At 43.2% G+C, this 19,341-nt stretch overlaps 1 protein-coding gene across 2 annotated transcripts in view; it reads left to right on the top strand.

Moving 5' to 3' along the window:
• Positions 1-18,410, top strand: part of LOC137177150 (fidgetin-like) — a 36,495-nt gene extending 18,085 nt beyond the window's left edge. For both annotated transcript variants that reach the window (XM_067583277.1, XM_067583278.1), the window contains one exon: positions 13,289-18,410. In XM_067583277.1, the coding sequence (XP_067439378.1) occupies positions 13,289-15,570 (2,282 nt within the window). In that variant the 3' untranslated portion in view covers positions 15,571-18,410. The remainder of the gene's footprint in view (positions 1-13,288) is intronic.
• Positions 18,411-19,341: the final 931 nt, after the last annotated feature.

The following is a 19,341-nucleotide window of genomic DNA, read 5'->3' as shown; positions in this document are numbered from 1 at the left end:
TGAGTTCAGATGGAGGAGAAACAGCTGTAGAATGAGCTTCACAGCCTGTCGAGGCATCGTGATGACTCACTGTGGGCCGGAACTCGCAGCAGCTAGCCGTAGAGCTTGAATCCAACTCTGTGACCTTAAGCGACATGTCCTCCCCCTTACCCTGTCACCACTATATCCTGTTGTATCTGCTGTCACAAATTAAAGGCGTGACATCAAGATAAATGACTCCAAAGTTTATTCCTAACTCATTGTTACTAGAGAAGTGGATGAATAATTATGTAATTAAGGGGCTTTTTAAAGTAAATCTAAATTCAAGCCATGACCTTTAACCTGCCCTCCCTCATGATTTTATTCTAAGTGTAAAGGCAAAATTATACTTTTGAAAAACTGAGAGACTAATTCTTCCTCATATTTTTTCCCATTTATTGGGACACAGTGAGAGAAGGCGTGAGTTGGCAGATCTCGCCAGAATCTATATGAAGTGTGCAGGATTTGACACTTCAAACATACACCGTGAAGGATCCTATGAGTTCACAGGCTGGGGGTAGAGGTTATCCCAGCCAGGGCCTCTTCAGTAATCCACACACACACACCCTCGCACGTGTGCCACTCATGGCGGGCGTTAATCTCCACCAACTGCTGTTGAACTCTAATCTCACCTGCTTGCCAAGTGTTTCATACACTGCAAAAATCCATCTTAACTAGCCGTTTGACACAGTGAATACTTTAAAATCTTTAATTAAAGTTTTAGTTTGTTAGCACTAGTGAGGGATTTTTGTCTTTGTTTCAACATAGACTTTTTTTTATTATGCAAAATGTAAATTTGCATTTGATTTGTAAATTTCTCAGCTCTTGAGCAGAATGTTTTACGTATTTTGAGAGGGAAAAAAAAGAATTTTAAGGGAATTGTTTTGAACCTGGAAAGGTTGTTGTCTTATTAAAACAGACAGTTTTTGCAGTGTAGTTAGTATTTGGCACAGAGTTGGCTGGCTGTTGTTAAGAGTAGCAAACTATGAAGCTGTGGTCCAGTCTACCCGTCTGACTGAGTGCATCCCCCTCCCCAACTCCCCTCCCTTTCCAAACCACCCACACACACACACACACATAAACACACACACACTGAGACACACGCATACAGCCCAGTGCAGACAGACATAAATGCATCCACAGATGGTGACACTCCGGCAGTCACTCCTGGGCTGTCTGTCTACGTGCCAGCGATGATAAGACACATACACACACACACACACACACGCACACACACAGACATATGCACACACATACACACAGCCTGGCGGCAACAAACACGGTGATGCATCATTGAGCATCGGCTGGTTTTTTTTTTTTTTTTTTCTAACTGCTGAGGGGAAATCAGTGTGGTGTTAAGTAACCATTCATGTGGAGCTGAGACCACACACAAACAAACATCGCACCTACACTTCTAAAAATACATTTGCCTCGGCAGAAGAATATAATATGATTGAATAATATGAAAGTTCTCTCACAGACATGGACATTTATCTAGATATCATTTGCTTTTCCACGAGTGGGATCATTGATATGTTAATACAGCTCCAGTATCACTATTTAATTCCCATGACAGATATCTCTTGTGCGCTTTCAAACTCTTACTTGGATTGTGATATATTCATTTGTTGATGCATTGTTAATGTTTCCACTCTGGACCGGAGTATGCTGTGTAGGTAATCGCCCACTCTGGGCTGCGGCGCCGCTGTTTGTGATGTGGATCTTCCTGAGGATTGTATTTGCATAATGAGGGAGGCTGGAGCGTTCTCTTGTGCAGAGTGTCTCCGCGCTGCTGCAGTAAATGACCTCTGAATAGTTGTTTTGGATTAGCCATCAAAGTCTTCTCTCGAAGTGGCCAATAGATAGGTACTTCCAGAAATGAGTCACTTGAAAATGATCATCGCCGCCATTGCCGTATAAGATAATGGATAACCATTACACTCCATTTTCCCCAGCTCCTCACCCACACAATGCCTGCTCTTGAAATATGATGCATCCACTGTGCTTAGTGAGCACTTAATGTCCAAAAGCACCGTGTTTGTTGAGATTTACAACTGCGCCGGCAGGAGGGGGGTAGAAGAAAGAGTGCGTCGTCGGCGTATAATGTTGTTCACTCAATAATTATCTCATTTTATTTACGAAGACAGACAGCTTTAGACGAGGTTAGAGGCTTCCTCTCTATTATCTCCACCTGACACCCCTCTACCGCTCCCCGCCTCCCCTCCACACCCGGCCCTAAATGACGTCCTTCATGTCGAGGACTTTTCAAAGTTTCCATCGAGGAGGAAAGACGAGGGCGCAGGGGGAGGGCGGGAGGGGGGGGGGTACATCCTCAACACCTCAGCAGCTTGTATGGAAAGAGTGTTGGGGAGGAAAAAAAAAAACCCCAACAAAATCACACCACAGCTTTTGCATTGGTAGCCGGATCAATGTCATTTCTAAAAGGATTAGGCCTCCTCTCAGAAATCTATTTTAATTACTGAACACACAGGTAAACAAAGTGGTGGTGGTTCACAGGTATGGATCCGGGCGTCAGAGGAGTATCGATAGTATGTGGCCCCATGTTAACCTCGGGGGCCGGTGTGAAAGATGCTGTTGACTGCACCTCAGGTAGAAGCACATCGGCAGCAGCTGTTTGTAGGGACAAACCGATGTAGATCCTCGACTGCTCCCGCTGTCACCTGACACAGATGCAGACAGGGACAGTAGAGGTTTAACTGACATCAGTGTAGGAGGATGTTAGGTCACTTACCTTAAAGAGGGAACAAACTGCATTGCAGGTAGTGCAAGTATTAGCAACGCCAGGTCTACTCACATACTATTAAGAGTTTATAAGTTGTTACTAAAGGCTTAATTAACTTAATAAATTGTTATTAGTGGCTTTAAGTTAGTTAATTGTTTTATTAAGTTAATACAATTGTTTAGTAATGTTTATAATAGATAAAGTCATTAGAATAAAACCCTTAGTAAAATATGCCCTAATTAAGGATTTTAAGTTGCTATTAATGAATTTATTAAGTCAATAAATTGTTTCTATTAATGTTCATAGATCAGTAATATGAATCAGTGAATGATTTCATGACTTAATAAAGTCATTAGAAATAACCCATAATTAAGTTTGCCTTATGTAAGGTTTATATATTGCTACTAATGGATGTTTTAAGTCAATAGATTGTAAATTTATGCCTTATAGATCAGTAATAAGCCATTAATTAACAACGTTTGGGTTGCAAGGTTGTGAAAAATCCATATATATTCATCCATCCATATCTATAATACATGAATACATTTACATTAAGCACATTTCTGCATGAGAATTTTGGTTCTATCTCCATTTTCAATCTGACACGGCGAAGGACAAAATAGTGGCCGCGACGACGTCTTTATTATATGAAGTCAGTAATCACACTTCACCTGCCACAAAACCAATGTGCCATTCAGCTGAAGTCACATGTTTCTTTTTGATGATCTGATGATCTGTACATGAATTTTTTTCTCTCCCCGGCTTCTGAAAGGTTTTCTTTTCTAAGTGATGAAAGAGGAGATGTAGAGATGCTGTTAGGGTCGCGACACTGTTAGAGCACAGTGGTAGTGAGAGTCTTTACAGATGTTTTGTTCACTAGATAAGAATAATCTGTTTGCCTCAGCGGGCCTGATGTTCCTACGCGCGTTTGTGTGTGTCCTGCACGTGTCTGTCTTCATTCTTGCCTGTATGGTTATGTGTGTATGTGTGTTAGTCTGAGTGTGTGTGTGCAGGGCTGTCTTTGAGGAAAGGAACCCCGCGTCGAGCCGGGTGATTAGGCACGCTGCGCTAGTCACAGGAAATGGAGTAGCTGACGGACAGGCCGAGTGCATTATAGATGAATGCCATGCGTTAGCGGCTCCAAGCCCCCGCCGAATATCTCTCAATTTCCTCTCTGAATGACAAAAGAAGCCACGCACAATTTCCTTGATCCGGAGCATTTGTTTAACTGCGCCCTACCCATTTAACCCACCCATTCAATAGTCTGTCTAGTAAAAGGAAATTTAGACAGTGTCAATTTATACAGCTCTAAGGAAGATCTGATACTGCCAGGCAGGGGCGACGATGATATGCCTCTGGAATTTTAGTTAGAGATTTATAGCGGTTAAGTCTGATTTTCTTCTGCAAGCTAAATTTAGTGTCATCATTAAATATACTCTTGTGATCCCGCCCTAATATTTTCGAAGCCTCAACGTTTTTTTTCCCTCTATACCACAATGAAACCCATTTCTCAAAGCGGAATTTCTGTTTTTACAGTAAATCCGCTCCTCAGCTAATATTTGAGAAGACACGTTGATTTCAAAGTTTGATGGTCAAAAGCTGCGAAAACTTTGTAGTATCAGGAGGTCAAAGAGCACTGATTACAATGAATATTTGATTTTTTTTTCTTTATAAAAAAGATGCTGTCATTTGTCAAATATCCTTATATTGCAGCTCCGAGCTTGTCATCTTTACAGCGATCTCTCTACCCCCCTCCACCCCCCCCTCCTTCACTGTCTTTGAGTTAGTGACAGCTCATCTCTCCCGGTCACTGCTCGCCGTCTAGACTTTGAACTCGCTCTGTTTACTCCCTTATCTGTTTTTGTTGTTGTTGTTATTGTCGTTTGCTTTCCGATAGACTAGTCGTTGTAATGGTAAGCTGTGGCTGAGCTTGAATTGCAGGCTTCAAAGACCTGGATTTTTGGGGCTTCTTGCTTCTTTTCAGAGAAAAAGTCTGCGGTCTACAGGGGGATGGAAAGAAAAATTTAGTTGATCTTTTAACACAGTTTTCTCATTAATTTCTTTAATTCATTCCATGTAGTTTTGACTGAAAAGAATAAAGGTTGTTAACAATTTGATGTGTTTAATATTGAGAGAGAGTTTTGATTGCGGTGTGTGTCTGCGTGTGTGTGTGTGTGACACCAGCTCATGACTAATTTCATAATTAATTGCCTTTTGGAGGACCTAATCACATTATTTGACTCGCTACTGCAGGTTGTGTGCCAATACAGCGTAGCCCGTGGCTTAGTCACAGTGTGCGGGACTCATTAACAAGGTGGTCCGGAGGTTGTCAGACACACACACACACACACACACACACACAAGGCCTGTGCGCCTGAGAAAACACACACATAAGTAAAACAATAGCTACATAAGACTGCATATTTAGTCTTTTTCATACACACACACACACACACGTTCAGTGATTTAGAGGTTAAAAGATGCCCGCTGGTGTATTTGATAAGGATTTGAACAACTGGTTGGTTAGATTTCCCCCGTGGTGTGTGAAAACAGGTCTCTCTTGATGAAGTTATCACTTGTAATGCGTCTCTTTCTCCTCCTCCGGTCTTGCATACACTCAAAAACAGAGATACAGAAAGAGATTTTTTTTTAAAAAAAGAACACGATAGTTTGTTTTTGAAGGTCTTTCTGTGTCTGTTTATGTTAGAAAGACGAAGAAGGGCGCACGCGTCTCGTCTCAGATTGTGCGTGTGCGTGTGTGTGTGTGTGCAGGCATGTCGGTACAGACATGTGTGCCGGCATCTCTTCCTCGCACACACACACACAAACACACACACACACACACACACACACAAACACGCGGCTTAATTATGACGTTACCAAAATGGGCAGTTTGCTCTGACACCCCGCTTGCAGAATCACACAGCGGACAGACTTAAAAGAGCTCATTAGCTCTCTCTAAAGAGCTGTTTACTGCACATACACACACGCACAGTAATAGGCAGCTCTGTTGATGCAGATGGATGCCGAGTGTAATGAGAATGATTAGGCTTCTCTATGTGTAGGCTGGAGAAGAGGGAAAAAAAAAAAAAAGCACCAGCAGACTTGGCGCTTTCAGAAGGTGGAGAAGATTTCTGTTGGATGTTGTTACAGCTGAGTGCACGATCTTTCTCCCTCTCTCTCTCTCTCTCTCTTTCTCTTTCTCTCCACAACACAAACACACACACGACACAAATCTCTCGCTTTCTCTCGCTCGCACACTTTACCGCATGTTGCCCGCGTCCGTCCGAACGCTTTGCAAATTTCCCTCAGGCCTTAAAACCTTTGAAAGATTGTAGACATAGAAAAATATAAGAGAGATGTAGGGAAATGCGCCGCAACCTTGTAGCTCCATCGAGGTGCTATAATAATAATAATAATAATTAACAAAAAAAAGAAATGAATGAATGGAAAGAATTCAGCAACTCTTGAGGAAAATTTGGACACAGCTTTTAACTGCATGGTGTATGCATGTTATCCTGTAACCTTGACGAAGGCTATTGCAGCCAAAACACACTCATTTCAAACATTAAAGCTCAGGCAAATTGGGCTCCACAAGTAGCAGAATTCTTTTCATATTTTAAATAAGAAAAAGGCCTTGAAAGTTTTTGGAAATGAATGGCTGGCATTCATACAAAGTAGTTCCTTTTATTAACATCCGGAGAAAAACACTACAATGGATATTTGTGCCGATATCGCTCCGTGTCCAGTGTGTTGGTTCTGAGTCCTTGTTTTTACACTTTGACAATGATTTCAAGGACTTTTCAATGACTTTCAAGGTCTTTCAAAGTGAGAAAAAGGAGCGCCGTAAGCCGAGCTACCTCGGAACAGTTTGCCTTTCCTTGCCATAGTCGACCCCTCCCATCCTGCACCACCACATAAAGTGACTTTGCTTTGCTCATTGCCCTTGGTTTACATCACATTGAATTAGAGGATACACCCTGAATGATACCAAAGTCAATCCTCCATCTCTTCCATATGTTTTGGAAAAGGAGCAGCGAGTTCAAAGCGTTCAGTTCAAAGCATCTGTCCTCATTTGAATAACGTAGAGTAATCGCTATTACCTTATTTAAATAGTGCAAGTTATCATTTGGCCTTCATTTGCATTGCTGGGGTAATCACTGCGTCTCTGCATTAACCTCATTATAGAAGAGATGAAAGCCCTGATGGAGCCTGACACACTCTTTTATATATGTTATCTTTATTAATGATGGAATTAGAAAGATTCATGTTTCTTTAAATGGAGGACATATCGGAGTTTGATGGAGTGTCAAACTATGTGGAGGGAAGAGTGCGTGTAATTCACAAGGCTTGTATTCTCTTATTTTTATGCTCCCTTTCCTCCTTTCTGAAAGCCCCCCCTCCTCCCCCCCCACCACCTCATCTTCCTCCAGAGCCTGCTGTCTCTCTTTCTATTCATCCTTCTCGAAATCCCACATTCTCCACTGCCCCTCACTTTTTTCTTTTTTATTTCTTTCCCCATCCATTTCTCTGTACGCTTCTCCGCGCTGGAAAGTTGAAGCAGAGCCTGGCTCTTAACATGAAGCCTAAACAGGCCAATTCATCATGACAGTGCAAAGAAGCATCCAGAGCCGCACCGATACTAGATTTTTGGAGCCGATGCCGATACTGATGTTAGGGAGTAAAAAAGAAATATTTAGATATATCAAAAATAATAGTGAAGTCACTGGTAAAACATCTGATGACTTCTAGTCTCTACCAGTGGTGGAATAAGTATTCAGATCTTTTGTTTAAGTAACAGTAGCAATACCACAATGACAAAATGTTCAATTACAAGTAAAAGTCCTGCATTCAGCAATAGGGGTGGAAACTATTACTGAAGTCGAGTGGAAACTATTACTGAAACAGTTTAGTTGTGCTGCAGTGGAAAAAGAAAGCCACCTTTCTGTTTCTTGCAAGGAGTCAGGACACAAACTAGCTCCACCTCCAGCAGCCACAACAGGAACATACTCCCCTCACACTCATGCGTCAGTATTTATAATCTAATGATGTCATGTATAATAATATATACGGAAAAATTTAAAGTCATGTTAAAAGTCCATGTAACTGAGAATTGCAACTGCCTTACTTGAGCTGTATTTATTCTCTTCCTTGTGTGTTTGATGTATGTATTTCCCTATCTGTGGTGTTTTATTTCTACTTTTTTATCGTTGTTCTGAACAGTTTCACTCAAAGGTGACCGTCACAGTGAGAGGAGGGGGACGGGGAAACGTGGTATCGTTTCACTACTGAGATAATGAAGTATATTTTAATAATAGTGTTGCTCTCAGTCAATGTTAGGGGTCTCTAGTTTGTTATTCTGACAGCAGTGACGCTACAGGGTAACCAGGGTAACCAGACTACCTTGGCTAAGTCGGCTAGCATACATCCATTGAACAGCTAAGTGGTGAATTATTGTTCCACACATTGGAGTAAGTGGATTATGAAACTACTTTGACAGTAACTGTTTGGGTCACAGAGTGTATTCTTTGTACAAACCAACCATAATGTCTGTACTGTGACGGTTTGGGACGAATACACACATTGTTAACCCCTAGTCAGCAAAATGTACTAAAGTATCAAAAATTAAAGTACTCATTATGCAAAATGGCCCAATTTAGAGTGTTTATTTATATATTTATCATATATAAATTATTGTAATTGTAATGGTAGTTGTGATCTGAAAAGTAACTAGCAACTATAGCTGTGAATTAAATGCAGTGGAGTAAAAAGTGCAACATTTCACTCTGAAATGTAGTGGAGTGGAGGTGTGAATTAGCTGTGCAAATATTCAAGTAAAATACAAATACTTCTAAATTGTAGTAAAGTACAGTACTTGAGTAAATGTACTTGGTTATTATTCCACCTGTGCTCTCTACTAAACCATGTATTCTCTACTCAATCAAGCTAGCTAGAGCTTCATGCTACAGCTTTGTTGTGATTCTGAACCATTAATTCAATGGATTGAACTCCAATCAGAGATCAAAATACGTCATCTTTAGCAACTTTGCTGTTAATGTATAGCGGTCACAAACAGTAACTCACGGTTCAGTGCTGATGAGTTCAGAGATGAACAGCGGCGGCACCTCTGCTATACACGTTCAGGGGAAACTTTCAACATATCTGGTTCAAAACCAGACTTTTAGATTTTAACTTTTGTAAATGCAACTGGAATTGTTCATTTGGAAAGTGCACCAAACTGCAAGTCCTGAACAAAACAGTTTTCATGTGAATACATGTAACGTTACCATTAGTTACAGCCCTATGTTATAACAAAGCGTTATAGGCAGAATTGGCTAAGATACTTACACATTAGTTCATAGTTCATAATTAAATGTGATTAAATGTATCTCTATGTTGATATAGTATATCATTAATATTTATGTTGAAATTAATCTTCAGTTTCATACATTTGAACACATTAATGATTTACAGGTAGCCAAGTTAAATTACTATCTTGCTATGCTAGGCTAGTTACTTTTCACCAGGACTAGTTTAGCTGTTGTTTTTCTCCATAATGATTAGTTTTACTGCCTCATTTATATTACCAAAATGTTGGTTCATCAGAATTTTTATTTTTAATTACAGATAAAAGATTTGCAAATGTATCTTAAGCTAAGGCAAGCTGTGGATATACCTCACTAGCTAGCTTTAACTTGGACTAGTGTAGCCTTAGTTGTTTGTTTTCCTTCACCATGACTGGTTTTAGCTACTGTACTGCCTTAGCTAAACATACATTTGTCTAGTTGACTGTTTCACTATGGCTGAGACTGCATTAATGTGAAATGGCAGTCCAGACATCACCAAGCCAGGTTGTAACTGTGCAGCTAAAGTGAAGTTACTGTAGTTTGGTTTTTAGCTCTGTTTTGTAGTTAAAGCAAATTTAACATTTCGTTTTTTTTTTATATGGTTAATCAGATATCACAAAGTCGGATTCTGCTCTTAACTCAATTTTGACCTGATATGTAGCTCTCCCTGTGCCTGCATGGGTTCTCTCCAGGTGCTCCACCTTCCTTCAGCCGACCAAAAACATGCAGGTTAGCTTAATTGGTGACTCTAAATTGAGTGTGAATGGTTGTCTGTCTCTATATGTCAGCCTTGGTGCTGACATATAGAGTCAGGGTCCCGCTCACCCAATGTCAGCTGGGATTGGCTTCAGTTCCCCTGTGACCCTCTATAGCATAAGCGGTAAAGAAAAATGGATGGATGTATAGATGTAGTCACTGTGTTTTGGCTTTGTAGGGCAGAATAATAGACCTACATCTAACTTTGAACATTGCAAGGTGCTGTTCAGCGATGAAAGACAAGAAAGAACGGTGTCAAGAGGTATTCTATTCTCAGGTCATACCGCAAAGATTTCTAATTATTACATTATTTTGTGTTCTGAGAAATTCACTCAATATTCACAACCTTAGCCCATATATCAGTAGGGTCTTTACTATAAAAATGTGACTTATAATTATGTCATTTACAAGCTGAGGTCAAGTACTTGACAACCACGTTGTAATTTCTTGATCGCACGTTGAGGTCAATAATTAGATTACGGAATGGAAGATTACTGAATGCCCCTTTAAATGACTTGTGAAGGTGGATATTTCTGCAACAGAATCAAAAGACACACTGTGGATTGACCCTGCATCAATGAGGCCGTTCCATAGCGGGTCCGTGCGGTTTCAGAGCTGCAAGAGCAGACATTGTGAAAAGACGTCCTGCAGTGATTGTAGCTCCTGAATAGGATGGGAGGAGGGGAGGGTGGGTGGACTGTGGATTAGCAAGAGAAGTCATATACTGATGGCTGAAGACATGGCTGAATCGGGCTTAGAGTCTTCGCCACGTGTCTTCCGCTTTGTGTCCTCTTTTTTCCTCGGCGAGATACTATCTAGTAACGCTGAAGATGTAATGTAGAAATAATAGAGATTTCATGTGTAATGCTGAACCAACATTTTGCTCCTGGCTACAGATCAGACATGTAGCTTGAGAATACAATTCCAAGAACAACTAAAGCGTGAAAACCCTTAAAATGGATTGATTTACAATGCTTCCACAAGACAACAGTTCAATAATGTATTTATTTATTTCTGATTATTCTTGTTCACACTATGTTATGATACTATGGTATTAAAGACAAAAGAATACAAAATCATTCTGCCATTTATTAAGCAGTATTGCCTTATTGACAGTACGGCTAACTACATCCTTACAAAATAATCATTTGAATTTTTGTTATGAGCTAAAGGGTAACACAAGCCTCTTTCTCCATGAGCTCTGAGGTCTTCTATTGTTATTGAGTAGTCATCACTGAGGACTAGAATGACTATGGAGTATTTTAATGGAAGGTACTCATGTTAAGCACACATTTTCCTGAGTGTTTGGTAAATATGTAGTTAATTTTTATTGGCAGGAGAAACATTTTAACATTGATTTTTATATCAAAAAAAGGGCACACAGCAATATAATGGTACATTCAAACAATGCTGCTTTTGGCAGGTAGAAGGACTGTTGTGAAATCTGTAGATGGCCTTACGGCTAATTTTTTTTCCTCATTTTGTCCAGTTGTCCTGACTTGTATTTCTCCCCTTGAAATACTGCCCCTTTATAGTGCTGCTTGCACTTAATATATTCTCAGTATTAAAGGAGCCTCCCAGCTAATACAAAACTTTCCTCGGCTCAGCTCTTTGTCTGAGGCGTTCCCTGCTCGGTGCACTGGGAGGGTGACAGGCTTGCCAGCCCCTGCTAGACTCCCCTCGGCTAAAATGTTGTAAATTAACACAATTAGCAGATCGCCATTCTGCTAATTAGCCACTGGCGTCTGCCGAGAGATGGCTAGAGAGGAGAATCAGAGAGGAAATAGGAGTCTGGGGATTCCCCCCTCCCTCTCTGTGTTGTTACCAAACAAACACAGGGCCACAGGAAAAGAGAGCAAGAGAGTGTGAATCGTGCGTGTGTGTTTCTGCCTGCATGCTTTTTTTTTTTTTTTGTGTACATCAGTGTTTGCAGTAGCATAAATGGATGGGAGGAAGGGAAGATTTGCTCCTCCATGAATGGATTTTATTGTGCACGCCTGCTTTACTCACACAAGCACAAAAACACACACATAAACCAATTCTGAAGCAGGCATTGCTCACCAGACCCCCAACTGTGGATCTCTACATGCAACCGCTGCCAGTCAATAAGTCGGAGGAAGCAGCCTAAATGACACCGATATTATCCTTTATTTGTGTGCACTAAGTCAAATCAAACGGGGTTCAATCTGCCGTGCGGCTGCTGTGATTACGCCCCGTCCAGCCTTTGATAGCGCCACGGCTTTGATAGTGAGACAACGATGGAGTCGCTGTGTGACTGTCAGTGTTTGCAGATGGCATTGGCTGGGATTAAAGGAAACAGTGGCTCTCCAGCCTCCTGAGGCAATAAAGGGGAGAGCCAGGTGAGTGTGTCTGAGATGAGATGGAGCAAGGAAGGAGGGAGGGGAGGAGGCGAGGCAGGCACAGAGGGAGTAAATAAGAGGAGGGGTGGCCGCGAAGAAAGAGCAGAGAGGGAATGAAAAGAGGAGATATATATCAAAATAGATGGAGTCAGAATAAAAGGAGGTGAAGAGAAATAAAGAAGGATCTAGAAAGAGGGGGCGGGGGGGTGGGGTGGACGACAAAAAAAGCAAAGAGGAGAGACTAAGAGGGAAGACAAGGCGGCAGGGAGGCATGAAGAAGAGAGGCAGACAGAGGGGTAAAGAGAACGGTAGCGAGAGAGGAGGTCAAGGTGGAGCTGTGCAGACAGGAACTAAGCTTGAGACACAATGTGTTGTAATTCATAGCTCGCTACAGCTCCTGTGTGCGTGCCTGTGTTTGTCCGTCTGGGTCAGTGGATGTGAGCTTGTGTGTGTGTGAGCGCGTGCATGTCAGCACGCCTGAGTGCAGGCATAGATAGTTTTTTTTTTTTTTTTTTTAACGCCTGTGTGTCTGAGCACTGGTTTGTGTGTGTGTGTGTGTGTGTGTGTGTTCAATGAAAGCACTATGAGCGGAGGGGGGTGGATGTGTATGTGTGTGTGTGTGTGTGTGTGTGTGTGTTGCTTTGTGGCACTCGGCGAGGCGCATTTTCAAACCCATCTCCAGCCACCTCAGATGAGTCGGGGATTATAGAGTGACCCTCCATGCCTCTGTCTTATTGGTCTGGCCGGGGTGCATTAGGCTGCCGTAACCAGCCATCCCTCTGTACTGCACTATACCTGCCGACAGACACTGTAGTATCTGTATGATGTGTTGAAATTTTTAAAATATGTTCAGTTGGACACAAAACCCTCTCGTGATACGTATGAGGAAGAAAAATAAATAAAAACACCGCACAAAACAAGCCTCCAGATGAATGTCACCTTTTTAATTGACCACCCTCTGTACCAGGCAATTTGAAGGTGTTGTCACTTTAATTATTGCTAAAATGATTTTAGCATGCCCATGTGTTCATGTGTGGTTGTCTGTCTCTCTATTGTTCTCCCAGGCTTAAAGATGCAGTGGACCCCCGAGCACAGCCAGTGGGCCGAACAGCATTTCGACATCTCCTCCACCACGCGCTCACCAGCCCACAAGGCTGAGGCCTACAGGGCGGTACCTGGCCACCTGCAGCGCTCCGCCACCTACCAGTATGCCTGGGCCAATGATGACATCTCAGCCCTCACCGCCTCCAACCTGCTTAAGAAGTATGCCGAAAAGTATTCCGGCATTCTGGAGATGCCGGGCTCCTATTCTGAGGGCCCTGGGGTCCCAGGAGTAATGAACGGACGGAAAGGTGAATCGGAGCCCTGGCAGGATGGCGTCTATCCCATGAGCTGCATCCCCGAGGGGGTATCAGTCAGAAAGGGAGGGGTGGCGGCGGCTTCAGAGGTGGTGTCTGGCATGTGCAGCTCCCCGGGACTCGCCTCCAGCACCTTGAGCGAGCCCAGCTACTCCAGCAGCAGCTGTGGGAGCCACACTGCCACCGCCCTCCACTCCTCCTCCATGCCCTCTCAGGAATACGGCCCGGCATACAGCGGCTCCTACCTGCACAGTAGTTACAGCTCCCAGTCTGCCCCCACCCCTGCACTTCCCTCCCCACTGCACAGCTCTGGGCTCCTGCAGCCACCCCCTCCACCGCCCTCCCACCCCACTTTAGTCCCAGCTTACAATGGAGGCTCCCCCAACTTGTCTAGTTATAATTACCCCCCAGCAGGCTACCCAGCTCAGAGCTCAGTCGGGCCAGGATACAGCCCTGGGGGAGCACCCCCTCCCTCTTCATACCTGCCCTCAGGCATCGCTGCACCTACACCCCTTCCCCCCTCTTCCACTTTACCTGGATACCCATACCAGAGCCACAACCTGACCCCAATCGCCCCTACACCTCTCAACAGTAGCTCCTCCAACTCACTGAAGAGGAAAGCCTTCTACATGACAGGCCAAGGAGACATAGACCCCTCTTATGGTAACTTTGGCTACAGCCAGGCTCGGAGCTCAGCTGAGAGCCCCATGTACAGGGTAGCAGACAGCAGCAGCGCAAATGGAGGCTCCAACAGTGTCAGCGGCGGTGGATTTGACAGGAGTGCTGAAAAGTCGTCTTTACCTTTTAATCCTCAGAAGCAGTCCACAATGCCGTCAGAGCAGCAGCAGAGGAAGTACAGCAGCCAGGCAACAGGTGGGCCACTGACTCCACCAGCCTACGTCTCCTCCACCCTAGGGGGTTCCCGCTCAGCAGACTCACTTGCCAGCTTCACCTCCCCCTCCCTCAGTGAGCAAGGTGCTGATGATCACCGTCTCCACCTCTCCCACTCAGCGCCAGGGCCTACCTCCTCTTCATCCTCTTCCTCCTCCCGGCCTGCTGAAGAGCAGCTAAAAACCAGTGACCCTCACCTCTTAGACATGGTTACCTCTGAAATCGTTCAGCAGGGCCCCCCAGTGGATTGGAGTGACATTGCAGGCCTAGAACTGGCCAAAGCAACCCTGAAGGAGGAGGTCCTGTGGCCCATCCTGCGCCTGGACATGTTCAGCAGTTTAGGACCCGCCCCACGCTGTGTGTTGCTGTTTGGCCCCAGGGGCAGTGGCAGGACGTTGCTTGGTCGTTGCCTGGCCAGCCAGCTGGGGGCACCATTCCTCCAGCTCAGCGGCTCCACTTTGGCCACCAAGTGGCTGGCAGACGGAGAAAAAATTATCAGAGCATCTTTCCTGGTGGCTCGCTGCCGTCAGCCATCAGTACTCTTCATTAGTGAGGTGGACATGCTGCTGTCAGCTCACCTCAGTGAAGAGAGTCCCATCAACCGGCTCAAGGGGGAGCTACTCGCCCAGTTGGACTCGCTTCTAATGGGCTCGGGCGAGGACGGAGGCAACCAAGTGTTGGTGGTTTGCTCCACAAGCAGACCCCAGGACATGGACGAAGGGCTGCGCAGGTACTTTGCTCGGAGGGTCCTGGTGCCCCTGCCGGACAGTTCAGCCCGACACCAGATCGTGAACCAGCTCCTGGCCCAATCTCAGCACAAATACTGCTTGAGCGAGGAGGAGCTGGCGCTGCTGGTCCAGCGTACCGAGGGTTTCTCCGGACTGGACCTGGCCAGACTCTGCCAGGAGGCCCTTGTAGGTCTGTTACATGTCTCTGCACAGGGCATGGACATGACGGGTATGATGCCCAGGGGACAGATCAGGCCCCTCACTTACCAGGACTTTGAGAGTGTCTTTTGTAAATTCCAGGCCAGTATATCGCAGAAGGAGATTGACACGTACACTGAGTGGAACAAAATGTTCGGCTGCAGCCAGTGAACAGATAGATTCCGCCCTTGAGAAAAAGAGGCATCCACAATTCCTCCCCTCAGGGCAGAAGCATTGTGCTGGAGGGAAAGGCACACAGAAGGCCAATACAAGCCCACTGAGTTCTCACAAGCAGGGTTTAGATGCACTGAGAGACCTGGTTTGATGAGACAACTGGCAGTTTTGCAGTTAATGAGCAAGAGTTTTAATTTGAATGCTTGACACTCCAGAAACCCAGGCGTTGTTTACACATTGCAAGCAAGTTGGCTTCAGAAGAGACGCCCCAGTGTCTGTGTATATATCGTTACATTCTTGTTCTTGAGATTTAGTTGGCTATCCAAGTGCCTGAAGTGGTGCTTTCTGATTTTCTTCTTCTTTATTTGCCTCACAATCTACATTCATGGCATGAGCTGATGATTATTAAGAGCTTTAAAACTTCAGCGGTGAGTCTGAAAAACAAAGATTGACAGTTGCCATCGGTGGTGGTCAGTCATTCTTTATTGTCTTGTTAAGAGCAGTAATCCATCAGGGTGGCAGTAGTCTGGGCCCTGACTCACTCTCATCTCTTCTGATCCTGTGTCTGCAAAACAAACAAACAAACAAACGTAACAAACAAAACTCAGGAAAGCGTTTGTGAATTGTACAGTACCTCAAGATATCTTGACGAAAAGCACTAAGATCTGAGAGGAGAACCCGAGGCTGTTTGGCAGTTTATGTCTAGCGAAGCAGTGTTAGGTGTACCTCAACTGGCTAGGATAAATAGCAAAGAGGTGACAATGAATGTACTAGATATGTTCTGGAACGATGGAACATAATCATTAGTGAGAGTAAGAAAAACATTATTTCTCTTCATCTTTTTTTCCCCTACAGCAGGTGCTTTAGATACCTGTTTCTACTTGACCAATCCTGAAGCTTATTTCCTTCGCTCTTTAAAAATGTCAAACCGTGTTACCCAGCTTTGTCGTTTGGGGGGTTTTAAGAGATGGGCAGGTGTTGGGGTGGTGGGAGTTGTATATTTATTAAAACAACCATAATTAACATTGTTTATATTACGCAATCTAAGCTATATGGTTAAACTGCATGGAGACCTCCATCAGTTTGTCAGCTAACTTCTGCGCAAAATATTAGCTCATTTATCATAATGTTTAGCAAGGGAAGGTGTAATGACGTATGATGTGGATGAACTTGATGCTAAAAACATATCCAAATAAATTAAAGGAATAGTTTGACAATTTGGGAAGTATTCTTATTCACTTTCTTTTCAAGAGTGAGATGAGAAGATTGATAGCTCTCATATCTACATGCTAAATATGAAGATAGTGCAGCTAAGCTACGCTAACCCCAGCCAGTTAGTGTAGCTTAGCATAAAGACTGGAAACAAGGGGAAGCAGCTTAGCAAGGCTTTGTTTGAGGCTTATAATCTTTAATATCTCTTGTTTAACCTGTAGAAAACTGAAGTGTAAAGAGGACAATTTGTGGGTTTTACTTGGGGGTTATAAGCTATTAGCTATAAGCTAACTGGCTACTCCCTTTATCCTTTGAATTGAAGGGACATACAGTATATGAGAGTGGTATCAACCTTCTCATCTGACTGAAAGCAAATAAGTGTGTTTCCCAAATTGTCAAACTAATACTTTAAGTCCTAGCAACATCAAAGACATACCCAACACATGTTTGGGTCAAAGTTAAATTGACTAAATCTAATTTAGTCAAGTTCACTCCACTTGGTTTCAGTCAGAAATGCTGTCTTGGATAAAACAATTTTGAAAAATATTCATGTGAGTCAGCCGCTTTTCTGTTGTGTTCAAGCAAAACAAAGAAAGTTACATTATACTAGTTACAGTCAACTGTTTTTAAGTTGAATTTTGGTAGGTATCACAACCTGGATATGGAAATATGAATTTAGCAGTTGCCTTGTCACTCACACACTTCGGATTGGATTAAGTGTAGAACGGGACACCACTCCTGTAATTTAAATTAGACAAGGTCATTCATCCAGCACAGATCTCACACGTCTGTAATTTTTACAAGTGTGTGTGAGTTCAGAGGTCATTTGATAATAGCAATTACGATTGACTGACATCTCTGTAAGTATTATTACTGTAGTGGCCATGATATTTCCCAACCAGCAAGCATATTACATAGTTTAGCAAAACTGTACAATCAGAGAACTGATTTTAATCAAAAATCCTTTATCCAAAAAAAAAAATCCAAAATGAATGAATAAATATGAAATTACAAGACCGCCACAAAAAAAAAGAATCCACTTTAAGCCTGTCAGTCATTTTTTGTCTGTAACTGTATTGTCAGTTTTGTTTCTCCACTATATTTACAAGTCAGAAAGATGGCAAGAAGCACATGATGTAAGTGCATTTGGATACATACTGAAAAGCTTTGTAACATGAGTGAGGAATTTGGACACTAATCTTAAAGTCCTTCATCCCTGAAGGTTCTCTTGCCCATTGTATTGCATTGGAATGTATTTTTGTCTCTTCTTCCTTGTCACTGTGTAAGAGGCTGTCCTTTAGCTCTACTGTTGTGGCATGGAAGTACTTACGATAGTTTAATGTACATGCACTAAAGCATTTTTGTGTGTAATGTTGTTTTGTTGAAATGTCTCAAACCATTGGCAGCACTTGCTTTGTTTTGATATGTCTGGTATTTATCCTGGAGGGGGATTCCATATATTCAAACCGATGTTCACTTTTATATTTACACTTTCTCATCCTGCTTTTGTATTTGTTTTTTTGAATAATATCAGTGTGGAAGTTGGAAGCTGTATACGTGCAGGCCCACTCTGTGTTGCTATCTGTTTCTACTGTTAAAGGCAGCATCAGTGCAGCACCTGATGTCGGGAGGGAGGGAGGGAGGGGGGAGGTGGGGGGGTAGAAGTTCTGCTGAGCGTCAGCAAAATTGACGGAAAGGAAAGACAGCCAGGCAGTGTGGCGGCAGCACAAGGGGAAAGCAGAGTGGTCCGTCAGAAAACCACCCTCAAAACAATCTGTACCAGAATTCCTTCTGTCAGCAAATCCTCTGGAGAGAGAGTCCCTTTAGACAGAAAAACCTACTAATGCACTTCAGAGCACACAACAACAGCACAGGCATTCTCTCCCCCGTTCTCCACAGCCGATGAACAAACGACTTGAAACACACCGGTCAACGCTACGCTTGTTTGTTACGTGTTTTGTGGTCCTTCTTTTGTGTCTTGATCTTTTTCTACATGGTGTTTAAATGTTCTTTTTTTGTTGTTTTTTTTTCTTTAAATGGACGCTAGAGTTCTTCTTTAAAGCATTTCTACCTCATGGCTACAAAAACACACGTGGTATTTGATTTATGTCTTTCCAAATGTCCGACATTTGTGAAAAAAACGCATTGGGAAAAAAAAAAAAAAAAAAAAAAAAAAAGAAGTGGAGAGAATAACACCATGAAGTTTTGCGCAGTCTACCTCAGATGACTGTACTTAAAACATTTAGCTGATGGTGCAACCGCAGGCTGCAGCATCGCCTAGTGTGTGTGTGTGAGTGTGTGTGTGTGTGTGTGTGTCTCTGTCACTGTGTGTCAGAACGGAGCTTATAGGCAAAACCACACACACGCACCTGATAACACTGACCGAGCGACGTGGAAAAACACACACTCACAAGCGATTTGTGAGGAAGGAACAGTTGGGGTCAACCTTATAGGTGACCTGGAAATGTATAATCCAATACATTTGCTTTAATCTTTTGTGAACTACTGTGGTTGTGCGCGTGTGAATGTGTATATACGTGGGCACACTCTTCTTTT

This window comes from Thunnus thynnus, chromosome 24 (genome assembly GCF_963924715.1).
Source record: "Thunnus thynnus chromosome 24, fThuThy2.1, whole genome shotgun sequence".
Taxonomy (NCBI): Eukaryota; Metazoa; Chordata; class Actinopteri; order Scombriformes; family Scombridae; genus Thunnus; species Thunnus thynnus.
The sequence above is the reverse complement of the archived record's forward strand: the minus strand, read 5'-3'. Positions and strand labels throughout refer to the sequence as shown.